Source organism: Halichondria panicea, chromosome 7, assembly GCF_963675165.1.
Source record: "Halichondria panicea chromosome 7, odHalPani1.1, whole genome shotgun sequence".
NCBI lineage: Eukaryota > Metazoa > Porifera > Demospongiae > Suberitida > Halichondriidae > Halichondria > Halichondria panicea.
Window position 1 is genome coordinate 3,898,204 of NC_087383.1, and position 12,200 is coordinate 3,910,403.

At 40.9% G+C, this 12,200-nt stretch overlaps 2 protein-coding genes and 1 long non-coding RNA gene across 3 annotated transcripts; 1 reads left to right on the top strand and 2 right to left on the bottom strand.

Moving 5' to 3' along the window:
• The first annotated feature begins 254 nt into the window (after window positions 1-254).
• Window positions 255-4,549, top strand: LOC135338169 (uncharacterized). The gene has a single exon (XM_064534228.1). It carries the CDS (start codon window positions 312-314, stop codon window positions 3,717-3,719), a length of 3,408 nt encoding a protein of 1,135 aa, XP_064390298.1. The 5' UTR covers window positions 255-311; the 3' UTR covers window positions 3,720-4,549.
• A 3,056-nt stretch (window positions 4,550-7,605) lies between these two features.
• Window positions 7,606-9,106, bottom strand: LOC135338035 (piggyBac transposable element-derived protein 3-like). Its single transcript, XM_064534047.1, has 2 exons — window positions 8,953-9,106; window positions 7,606-8,330 (listed from the first exon to the last, which is right to left on the bottom strand). Exons 1-2 carry the CDS (start codon window positions 9,089-9,091, stop codon window positions 7,621-7,623), a joined length of 849 nt encoding a protein of 282 aa, XP_064390117.1. The 5' UTR covers window positions 9,092-9,106; the 3' UTR covers window positions 7,606-7,620.
• Window positions 9,107-9,628: 522 nt separating this feature from the next.
• LOC135338080 (uncharacterized) lies at window positions 9,629-10,391 on the bottom strand. Its single transcript, XR_010395416.1, has 3 exons — window positions 10,319-10,391; window positions 10,001-10,076; window positions 9,629-9,949 (listed from the first exon to the last, which is right to left on the bottom strand). It is a non-coding gene; the product is annotated as an uncharacterized LOC135338080 (long non-coding RNA).
• Window positions 10,392-12,200: the final 1,809 nt, after the last annotated feature.

The window sequence follows — 12,200 nt, forward strand, 5'->3', positions numbered from 1 at the left end:
GTTAGGTGTATGTGCATTTGTGTCACTGCATTCCCCTATAGACATTATCTCAAAGGAAAATATACTATACAAAATTATGTGTTTCATTATACATAATTATAATAATTATCTATACATATAAAATGTTGCTTTATTAGTCCCAAAGTATATAATAGATCTATAGTACAATCATTCATATTTTAGTCCCAAAGATGACTCCGGTCCTGCATGCATGCGTATATATAGTTGTTTAGTGAGAAATTCGAGTTGTACCCAAAAGAGACCATTAATTGTTGGTGCAACAGGCTAGCTTCCATGATAATTAATAGACAATGGCTATCAGTATGCTACCTCTTTTTGCTATCATTTTGATCCTTCACTCTGGTCCCTCATCATCACTCACCACTACTGAAAACTGGAAGCATCTCAACGTCCCTTGCAATACAGAAAGTGTATCCTTTCGTAATGTGACTAAGAAGACAGATATACATCTGGATCACTGTACGTTTAATTTAAGATATCCACTACATATTTCGAACATAAACAACCTTCGTATTATCGGCAGTGGTAATGGAACAGTGATTAACTGTACAAGTGACAACGCTGGTCTATTGTTTAAAAAGGTAAATAACCTACTGTTAGAGAGTTTGACTATACAAAATTGTGGAGTGTTTAGTGATGACAAGTTGCAAATTGCTAGTGTTCGAATAGTGAGAGGTAAGAATGTAACTATCATGAATGTGACAATAGAAAATGGTACAGGAACTGGTTTATCTCTCATCAACGTTGGGGGTGTTGTGACTGTTGAGAATTGCACTTTCCGTCGCAACTTTTATTATGTAGATCGAATGTACCAGGTTGTGAATGCTACACACAATGACTTTACCCAAAGGGGAGGAGGTATGCAAATACGAATCGGCTTGAAGCATAGATCTGTGTATGTTATTCAGAGATGCAAGTTTTTGTTCAATTTTGCCTCCAGTGGAGGAGGTCTATTTGTAGTAGTTCAGCTGCATGCATCGAATCATAGTATTACTGTTGAGAATAGTGACTTTATCAAAAATAAATGCCAAAACGGTGGCGGCGGTGTGCAGTTTGGCTATACAGCTCTGCGACTATCTTCAAAAAAAGTAAAATTCAATTCCATTATGTTCCAAAACTGTGTGTTCAGAGGCAATGAGGCTAGGTATGGTGGAGGAACAGCGATATTCTCTTCTTTGGGTACACCACTATTCTCCGATAACAAAATCCAGATGAACAATAGCTCGTGGTCTAATAACACTGCCTCTAAACTTGGAATGGCTGTTGACATAGCTATTGCTCCTTGGGAGACATTTAGCAGGAATGGTCTTTTTCCTAAACCATTGTTCAGTCACTGTAATTTTACAGAGCATACACATTATACTTTTCTCAGCAGTCCTAGAAGTATTTTCACCCTAACAGGATTCAGGATAGATTTCAAGGACACAATATTGTTTGAAAGAAACACAGGTACTGCAATTGAGGCAAATTTGGCTGAACTGAATTTTACTGAAAACTCGTATGTTAAATTTGGTGAAAATCGTGGAGTTAATGGTGGGGCTGTGAGCTTGAAGGGATTATCTGTGATATTTATTTACGATCACTCTACATTGGTATTTCAGGATAATAGTGCTTTGAAAAAAGGTGGTGCTATTTATGTTGATTCTTCTGGCAGGCATTCTGAGTCAGTTTGCTTTATCCAGCACAGAGGAAAAAAGCAGTTTCATGTTTCCTTTGTATTCGATAATAACACTGCAGGTTTTGAAAATTTTAGACATAGAGGTGACTCCATATATGCTTCATCTCTTCTGCCCTGTCTTGGAAAGTGTTCTCAATTACATGATAATGTATCTGTGTCAAGGGCATTGGCATGCATAGGAAAGTTTAAATTTGATTTAGTAAGTCGCAGACGACAAATTACCTCTGCAGCTCATCATTTTTCAAGAAGTGATACGTTAAATGAGCAAGATCCAATGTGCAATTTGTTTATGGTCAATGACATCATTTACTCAAACAAAAATTATGTAACCAGAAATATCGATTACCATATTAACGAAAGCTTATACGTCACACCCGGTAACACTACAAAGATACCTCTGAAACTAGTGGATGAACTTTGTGGAGAAGTTTCCTTTCGTGTATCAGTAGAAGTATTGAAGTCAGACCAAGGAAGCATATTCATTGACTCAACACACTCAATAATTACTGACAATTATATCACAATACATGGAGATCCACACGATTTCGGCACTTTACAGTTTTCTGCTGTTGGAGTACGATGTGTTACTTTGTCTGTCAAATTAAATGATTGTCCCCCAGGCTATATACACAATAATTTAACGAAAAATTGCGTGTGCTCTTTGGCTACTCTACTACACTACGATGGAATTGAGAGGTGTAGTGAAACAAACTTCACAGCGTATACAAAACACGGATATTGGCTGGGATACTTAAAAAACCCTAATAAGGAGACGAGACAGGACCGATTAGCTTCTGCCATTTGCCCCAAAGGTTTTTGCACAACTAACTCTTCCTCGGAGTATCCATTACCATCTGTAGCTTTGGATGATTTGAGCTCATATATCTGTAACGAAACAAGAAGAGGTATTATTTGTGGTAGCTGCAAAGAAAATAACTCTGCTTATTATCGCTCTACTTCGTTTTCTTGCAAACCCAATGATTTGTGCCACCTGGGGTGGTTGTTCTACATTCTGTCCGAGATAATTCCGGTAACTTTCCTGTTCTTCATTGTCATTTACTTCAACTTGTCATTCACATCTGGTGCATTGAATGGTATTATTTTTTTCGTTCAAGTGATAGGCACATTTAAAATCGATGGTGAAAACTTTATACAATTCCCTGAAGGAGTAAAACAACTGTCACGGATTTACAAGCTTGTTTATCGGATTTTTCTGTTAAAGTTTTTTGCTCTTGAAGAGGTTTCATTTTGCCTTTGGGAAGGTGCTACTGCCCTTGACATGCTAGCGTTCAGGTATGTCACTATCATGTACAGTTTGTTTCTTGTAATTTTTACGGTCATTTTACTAAAGAAACGTATATTTTCATTTCACGGTTGCCATTTATCAAAACAATTGAAAAAAGAACAGCCAAACTTGAAGCATTCTATACTTAATGGACTGTCAGCATTTCTGGTGATGAGTTACTCTGAATGCACACGAGTGTCTCTGATGATACTAACTACTGGAACACTGACCGTTGGGCCTATAACTAAACAAAAGTTTGAGCCTGTCGTCTTCTATAATGGAGAGTATTCCTTCATGGGTAAAGAACATTTGAAGTATGCGTTGCCAGCCCTTTTCTTCCTGTTTACGATTGTAGCTGTACCTCCAATACTTTTGATTGTCTACCCACTGTGTTACAAACTGTTCGCTTTGCTGAGGATAAATGAATCAAAGTGTGTCCAAATTACATGTAAGGTCATTCCCTTAGAGAAAATCAAGCCGATGTTCGATTCCATTCAGGGTGCATTCAAAGACCAATATCGTTTCTTTGCTGGGCTGTATTTCGTTTATCGACTCGGTGCTTCTCTAACCTTTTCGTTCCCAAGTGCTTTGAAAACATATTACACTGCTACTAGTGCTCAGCTGATATTCATTTTGATGGTACATGCCAGGGGCGTAGGCAGGAATTTGAGGAAGGGGGGGCTGAGCTGTTCACGCCAGAAACTACTTGGCGCGGAGCGCCGAAAATTCCGGTGACCGGAAGCCACACCCCCTAGTTAATGACTCTTGCGCATGTGCAAGAAATAGCCACACCTTGCTTCAATTAATAATACTGCTAAAGCTAGCTACATGTAGCTAGCCGTAGCTAGCTAGCTTAGTTGCACTAAAGAATCAAAGTTACTAGTATAGTATAGCTAGCTCTTGGACATGCTGTTTGTCTGCCACTAATCTATACCAGTAATTCCCAGGCTGAAGACTCATCAGAGAAGGTGGGGCTCTTAGTGTAGTTTTTGCAGAGAAAGGGGGGGCTCCAGCCCCCAAAGCCCTCCCCCTCCCTACGCCCCTGCATGCAGTGTGTTGTCCTTACCGACAAAAGTGGCACAACGTTTTGGATGCCCTCTTGTTCTCAATCCTAGCCATGATCAATGCAATATCGTTCTTCAATTATGAACGTAATCAATCGGATGTAACGTATTTAGCAGGAGTTCAATGTGTACTAATTTTGCTTCCATTGGTATATTTGGTCATATACACTACATACAAAATCTATTCGAAGATTAAGACTGCTATGGCCTCATGCTCAAAAAGAAACGACACAGAAGACGAAGATGACAACTTAAATGGGATTTTAGATATGGTGGATTCAAGAATTATTGAACAAGCAGATGATGGGGAAATAAATGATTACATGTTACTGAAAGCGAAGTAGGAAAGTGTCAACAATTAATATTCTCACGCAGTATATACATAATCATAATAATTATTATTCCGTATATATGAATAATGCATATAATTATACGCATACATTATACACATACAATCACTGTACTTGTGCTTCACATGCAGTAAGATTTGTAAAAATTATGTCATCATAATGCACATATCTCTTCATACTTATCTTGAATTGATGTTAAGCTAGATCTAGATCTATATAAATCTGCTAGTCTGTTTTAATTATATTCTGTGACAGTATTGTATTCATAGCACCCCTAGCTAAGCGGAGAATAGAAATGAACAACAGATCAGAACTTGGAGAGAAAGTTGCAAACATGACTACAATTCCAGTTATAATTAAATGTAGCGATAAATAAATGTTCCAATTGTGGTACTGGGCAGCAAAAAGTAGAAATGTGAATGGAATGTTCAGTATTCGAATCACGAAGAACAATATTAAGAGAATGACTCCATTGACATAGTCTATTTTGGTATCTTGTTACTGTACGTGTAGCTATAGAGGGTGTAGCTATAGAGGGTGTGCATGCGGCCGTTTGGAAGCAAGCATAATTATGATTTGGTGAATGTAAATATGAGCCACATGCTTGTGGTATAGATATACAAATACAAGAACAAATAATTATGCCTAAACATGCATGCATGTGCATGAGGAAGACTAGCCTCGACCCCAGGCCGATCCGTCTCCAATTGATTGCTAGGTCGCCTACTAGTATTTAGTTATCGTATTTTTCAACTTCGTTCTATTAAAAAAAAATTGGCCTGGGACCGAGGCTAGAGGGAAGACTTGAAATTTCATTTGGAAATAGCATGCAGTATAATTATAATTATATAATAGTTAGACACTGTTTAGGAAGTTTCTACATGATTTAGAAGCCCAAAGGGCTGGTTGTAGTATCCCGAACGCAGTGAGGGTTCTACTAGCCCTGAGGACTTCTAAATCATGTGGAAACTTCCTAAACAGTGTCTAAGCATTTTAGATCATAGCAACCATGAGTATTTAGCCAATCAGATTTATCTAATCTTTGCTACATGATTTCTAAGTGAAGTACATGATTTTCTAAGTAAGTACATGATTTTCTAAGTTGGATAGAACACTCCCTTTAGCCAATTAGATTGCAGTATTTAGGCCACTCCAAATGAGACTGTAGTTTCCCGTCCAACTCGCGCTTCCTGCTTTAGCTATATACCGCAATAATTATGCCTCGAGGCGTAGCCGCACGAGGGATACGGTAAAGCTGACTGTGTGTGTGTGTGTCTGTCTGTCTGTACTGTGTGTCTGTTCCAGCTGTAACTGCTCAACGGTTGCAATGCGACGAAAACTAACAGCTTCTATAGGCTTCTAGCCACGTTCTCTTGGATTTTGATTCGTGGATTAGCAAACTAAAGCTTCTTTCTCGAGTTATGGCTAGTTTGACTCACATTGAAGGCTGTTGCAGTCTCTTCAGAATCTTTCATAGCATCATCTGTCCGCACAAACTTTCTATTCAATATATGAGTTAGCCTTGCACTAAAGCGCTAGCTTTTTGTTAGCTACAAGACTCAGAAAATACCTGTTAAAACAGCTAGCTAGCAGTAGCCATTTGTGAAATTGATCCCTTTGGACACACCCTTTAATTATTCCTGTGGATGTAATGCGCATGCGCGCTCATTCCCCATGTGTGATATCCAAGATCCAGATCCTCCTGGCAGAATCATATTTTTCTTGAGGGCCTGGTAAGCCACTATAATTATAACAATAATTATAGATAACAATATGCATGTACACAAGTCTTTTCTTCTTAGATATTATAATTATACACTGAACTACAGATCCTGGAAGAAGAATCAATTTTCTTCTTTCTTGAGGTCCTGGTATTAAAGCCACATAATACAACAATAGATGCATGTAATAAGTCTTTTCTTCTCAGTGACTTTATATAGATATGCTAACTTTATGAAATAATTAGTAAAATTATGCACTTCCGCTTATTGAAAACAAAATCTTCTTCTTTGTTGCTTCCTAGATCCTTGAGGTCCTGGTATAAGCAGCCACAAAACACAACAATGATACCATAATTATACAATTGAATAGATGCAAGTCAGTTTTAGACAGATTATTTTATACACTTTTCCTCTTCTATACTTCCTCTTCTATACTTTTGAGCGAAAGCAAATCATGGCGAGAGGCATTAGCACAGCGCCAGCTTGAACACTAGTTACAACAGAATTTACAACAGAGTGGGTTAGGGTCTCTCATATACAACTGAATTCTTTATCACAATTTTATTGAAATAATACAATGAAACAAGGCCAATTTAGACCAGGAGAGTACCATCTAAGAAAAATCAGTCACACAGCACATTAGCTAGCATATGTGTGTCCGATAACGGAGTGTCCTTTGCATATTCTTATGAGACAGTGGGGACATGCCATTGCAGTGTGCTACTGCTCTCTGCTAGGGATCTTCTCCCGAACATACACTTGACAGCGCCCACGAGACACTCCGACACTATTTGCACTCACACGTGCGCCCTGTGATGGGGGGAAAACGATATTTAGACTGGCCAGACCCGAGGCACTGCTACGAGTACGTGGCACACCCAATAGACTATGAATTAGTTCCAATCGAAACCCTTTCAAAGGCATGGCCTTTGAACCCACCCTGACACAGTTGTGCCTGTATAGAATGTATGCATTATTCACACTAACGTCAAGGAATTGAAAGAAAATCCTGAACCAATACCGCCGACACTTTCTATCGTACCCATAGGTTTTCCTCATACGCCCTGTATTGTCAACTCCTCCCATGTACATGTTATATGCAGGGAGACAGGGGGGGACACTCTGAGAGCGTAGGGTACCGTCTTTGTGCATTCGCATTACAGTGTAGGGCATACGGTCAGGGAACACATTTGTTGCAAAGGACACAACTCTACGGTCGTTAAACATAGAGTAAGAAATATCACCAACAGTCATGGACGTATAGTCACCTTTGTCGAGTACCACATCCTTAAGACTTGCTGGGAAACCAGCAGCATTCTTCAAAATTGTGCCGACAGTAAACACATTTTGCTTAGCCAACTCTTCTATCAATGGACCGGACGTGTAAAAGTTGTCCATGTACACAACATGCTGATGACAATAAAAAGGAGTGAGTAAACGATGGACTACATTTTTCACAAGCCCTTTCACAGCTATCTTTTTCCCAGAGGAATCGGTGAGCTTACTTACCACTGTATACATCAAACACACAGAGATACCCACAGCATGAACATGAGCAGCACCATACCTTGAACCCCAGTTTAACAGGCTTCTTGGGCATATGAATTTTCCCGCTTTTACGACCCTTGTACTTTATCATCATCTCATCAACGGAAAGCTCCTGACTGGGATTATACCTCATGAAGTAGTTGGCTTTAAGAGTCTCTAAAACAGTTTTTAGCTTGCTAGTTACCTTACGTGCATCAGTGATGGACGTATTGTCCTCACAGTGCAGATACCGCCATAAACTTTGGAACCTTTTGAGAGACATTACATTGCTCACAGATTGTACACCTAAAAGGGGATCCTTGGACCAGTAGTCCGTAATTTCAGGGAGCCTATGAATGCCCATCTCTAGTACAATCCCCAAAAACACCCACAATTCGGCACTGTTTGTAGCTGACCAACCCTTAGCACCACACTGCCTAGCGTACAGGTTGGTCTGTTCGGCTATGTACTCACACAAACTATCGGGCCAAAGTAACTTAACAAAATCTAGGCATGGAGTTACAGACGGATCAAGTTGATCGACAGGACCGACCACACCGCTAAAGACGGGGTATCTTCCTGTGGATTTAGCTTTTTGGAGTCCATTGTCCCTCGCCAGCTTCCTCCGTTTGGGAGTCGGAGCCATGCCATCGACCATTTTGTCATCATCCTCCACTGCAGCAGCTGCACGGAAACAAAAGTATGAATATCATTAGAGTACCACAAGAGTGCTCGCCAGTGCAGGTGGGGGACAGGCTATGAATGTCATTACGTGGGCGTACCGCACGCGTGTGGTGCTATGAATATCATTAACTACTGGGGGGTTAGGGCACATAGGTACAGTACAGCAGAGGAAAAGGCTCGTCCACATCAAAGGCTTGTGGGAGGAGCCCAACAAACCACAACAACCATGAATGTCATTACGTGGGCGTACCTCACACGCGTGTGGTGCTATGAATATCATTAACTACTGGGGGGGGGGTTAGGGCACATACGTACAGTACGGCAGAGGAAAAGGCTCGTCCACATCAAAGGCTCGTGGGAGGAGCCCAACAAACCACAACAACCATGAATATCAATATGTGGGCGTAACGCACGCGTGTGGTGCTATGAATATCATTAACAACTGGGGGTTAGGGTACAGTACAGTACTGCACTCAAGGCGACGCCAAAAAGAGGCTCACACAATGTGGGAGGAGCCACAAAAGGCATGCACACGACGCCTCTGCCAAAAAGAGGCCACATATCGTTAGGGCATCACAATGCTGCCTCCCCAACCACTATTTAATGGTGCAATGACACAAACCTGAATCACTCTCCAGATCTGTCTCAAAATCGTCATCACTGGGCTCGTCATGGTCATAACAGACTCCCTGGTCGTCCTCAAGCTCTCTGACAGTGTGCTCAAGCTCGCTGACAGTGTCAAGGAGTCCAATCAGCTCCATTTGGATTCACAAGTTTTGAAAAGTAACACTGCCATGAATATTCTTCTTCTCAAGTGGGTGTTAACTGACATGATGACGTGGTAAACCACAGTATACTGCATGCGGTTTCGCAACTAGATGTAAACGGAAGTGTAACCAAGCACATGAAAAATGGAAAAATGCTGCAATCTGATAGGGCGCCACTATAGTGGCGCTAGAACAAATCCCAGATAGGCTTGCAACCCGACCTCCCGTCAGGGAGACGGTTGGGCCACGCCCAACTAGGTCTGTTCTGAACTAAGGAAAAAAAACTGAGCTAAATTTAGATATAGATCTAGATCTTTAGTCTTTAGTCTTTACTAGGTAAGCCCTCGTCTACGATGTCTCCACGCTTGATTTTGGCTTACTATCTACGATGCTAACAGCAGAGTTTGCAATGCGTAGGCTATCCTCGATCCCAGGCCGAGTTTTCGCTTTTATAACGGATAGGCGAACAACTAGCCTGGTACTAGTTGTCTGCGCATGCGTCAAATTTTCATTGTATATTTGTGGTCGGCAAAAATATTTATAATCGAAATTTGTACACAGAAAATGCACAGAGTGAGTACACAAAAGATGCACATAGGGAGCTGCTTCACAAAGGCCTGGGGAGTTGCCAGTTGTGCTGCAGCACAATTACAGTGACCCAGGGCAACTTCAGGATGATTGAATGCCTTCAAATTACGTTTTAAAAAGATTTAGCAGGCTGCTGGACTTCTCTGATTCTAGGCCCCAACTCGTAACTCAGTTAAATTTTGCTTGAGAAAACGTAGATTCTCGATTCTCTTGATGTCTCTGAGCTACTCAGCAACGCTCGAATGAGCAGGTCATACTCCAGTCCTGTGAGTATAGGATAATATTAAAAGAAACCAAAGACGGTTAAACCCTTACCTCAAACTGTCCAGTCTCGTCCGTTAGTATAGCCAAGAGGAGCACTGTTGGGATAGCTGGACATTAGCCATTGCTCCTGTAGATATTCTAAACACGTGTAGATCTATATACATATTAAATTTCTCGTATTAAACAAATTATAGTGTCATTGTCGACGAGCTGATGATGGCAGCACCAAGTTCTCTAGCTCACACTCTTCACTTGACCCACCATATTAAAATGATGAAACTATAGTCTACCTAGATCTTGCCAAACATGAACAAGACTTGATAGCATAGGGCCCACACAAAAATATCTGACCTTGACAAAGCTTTATACCTCTTCCCTTGTTGTTTAGTCTTCAGAAGAATGTTTTCTAAGCTTCAGAGAAGAGAGAAGCTTCAGCTAAGAGCCTAGCCTCGATCCCAGGCCGAGTTTTCGCTTTTATAACGGTTAGGCGTTGTTCACCTAACCGTTATAAAAGCGAAAACTCGGCCTGGGATCGAGGCTACTAAGAGCCATCCAATCAATTCCAACAACGGGAACTGACTTCTAGTACACGATAGTACACGAATATAAATGTCACGAAAGTGAACGAGAATATCCATTTGTCAGAATCTGACGAACCCTAACCGTTATAAAAGCGAAAACTCGGCCTGGGATCGAGGCTATGCGTAGCCGGGCTAGCCTCGATTCCAGGCCTGGAATTGAGGCTATGCGTAGGCACTGTAGCTTTTTGGTCTGTCAGGCTCCGCCCATGCAGTGATTGCCCACGTTCATTTTCACTCGCTACCACTCGTCTACGGTACCGTCACGCGACTTAGCAAGGCAGGCTGTGGTGAAAACAGGGAATGAGAAAGGAGGAAATGAGAAATGAGGAAATGAGGAAATAAGAAATAGAAAATGAAATAATTTATGGTTACGATCATCACCATGGCATTAATTTTCATACACAATAATTATGACATTGTTATAATAATATAATAGATGCACAAGGGTATTTAGTACGTATTTAGTTATCAGAGTTCATTGAGGTCGACGTGGTGCACTGTCTTGGTTGGATTCCCAGTTTGATCGTACCCTCCCATTAGGTACAGGGTATTTCCTATGAGAGTCAAATATAATTATAAGTAGCATCGAGAAGTTTCATGTATATAGGCACTTCCACACAATACAGGTTGTCAGACACATCGTAGGAATTATCGCTTCAGATGGCACACTGAGCTTTCTTTGATTGTAGCATCAGCCTTCACTATAGGCATTGCTTGTGAGAATGGTAATGGGAATTGCTTTCTTCACCCTGTAGCGGGATTGGATATGATACCAGTACAGTGTACTAATGTCATTACTTCCTGCATGCAGCTTTACAACAGGACTGGCAGATTAGAAATTGCTTGGTTTGACAAACAGTTTTGGAAGTTTCTTTGCTGTTGCTTACATGTAGATGTTGACATTGAGTCCAGTCCATTGACTATCACTTGCCCACCGGATTGTGAAATCGGTGAATGTATTGTCAGTATAGCCATGCACGCATAGGTAAATTGTTTGGGACTGTGGGACTGTAGGACAGTACATGTAGGTACCGTTACGTAGGTAGATATGATGTCTGAACCATGCCAGTCGTACATGGCACACACTAGCCTAGCCTCGATTCCAGGCCGCTTGAAAAAGGCGGCCTGGTATACCTTGTATGCGCATGCGTGTACATTACCCCAAAAAGGGGGTAATCCGTGTATTTGTGGATACTGTCAGTAAAATAAACCGTATACTATTTGCATTCTGATTTTACAGTCCGTTACATAGAAGTATTGTGCAAAGATGACTGAGTTCTTACGCCCTTTATTGTATCAAGCCAAGTCTCTACTTAACGACACCCTACACTGTAAGGCTACAGATGTTATAGGAAAGGCATGATGTGTTCCTGTGGGTCCCCTGATGAGGCTGTGGTAATATAGACCAGGCAAGTGTTCTGCTACTAAATCTTGCCTTTATGTTCGACAAGAAGTCATTGCTGAAGATAAAGAAGCTAATGATTACTCCTGAAAGCTTTTAATAAGCTTTAACTCGACACTCAGGAAGTTATTCACTCAAGATCTACTGATGTATTAAAGAGTCCACCATTCTTCCTAGCTGGCAGCTCTAGCTGTCTGGGAGGTTTTCTTGAACTGTCTCTTTGATAAACAGAGCTAGAAGAAGCAACACTGCTGCAGCATAATTATTT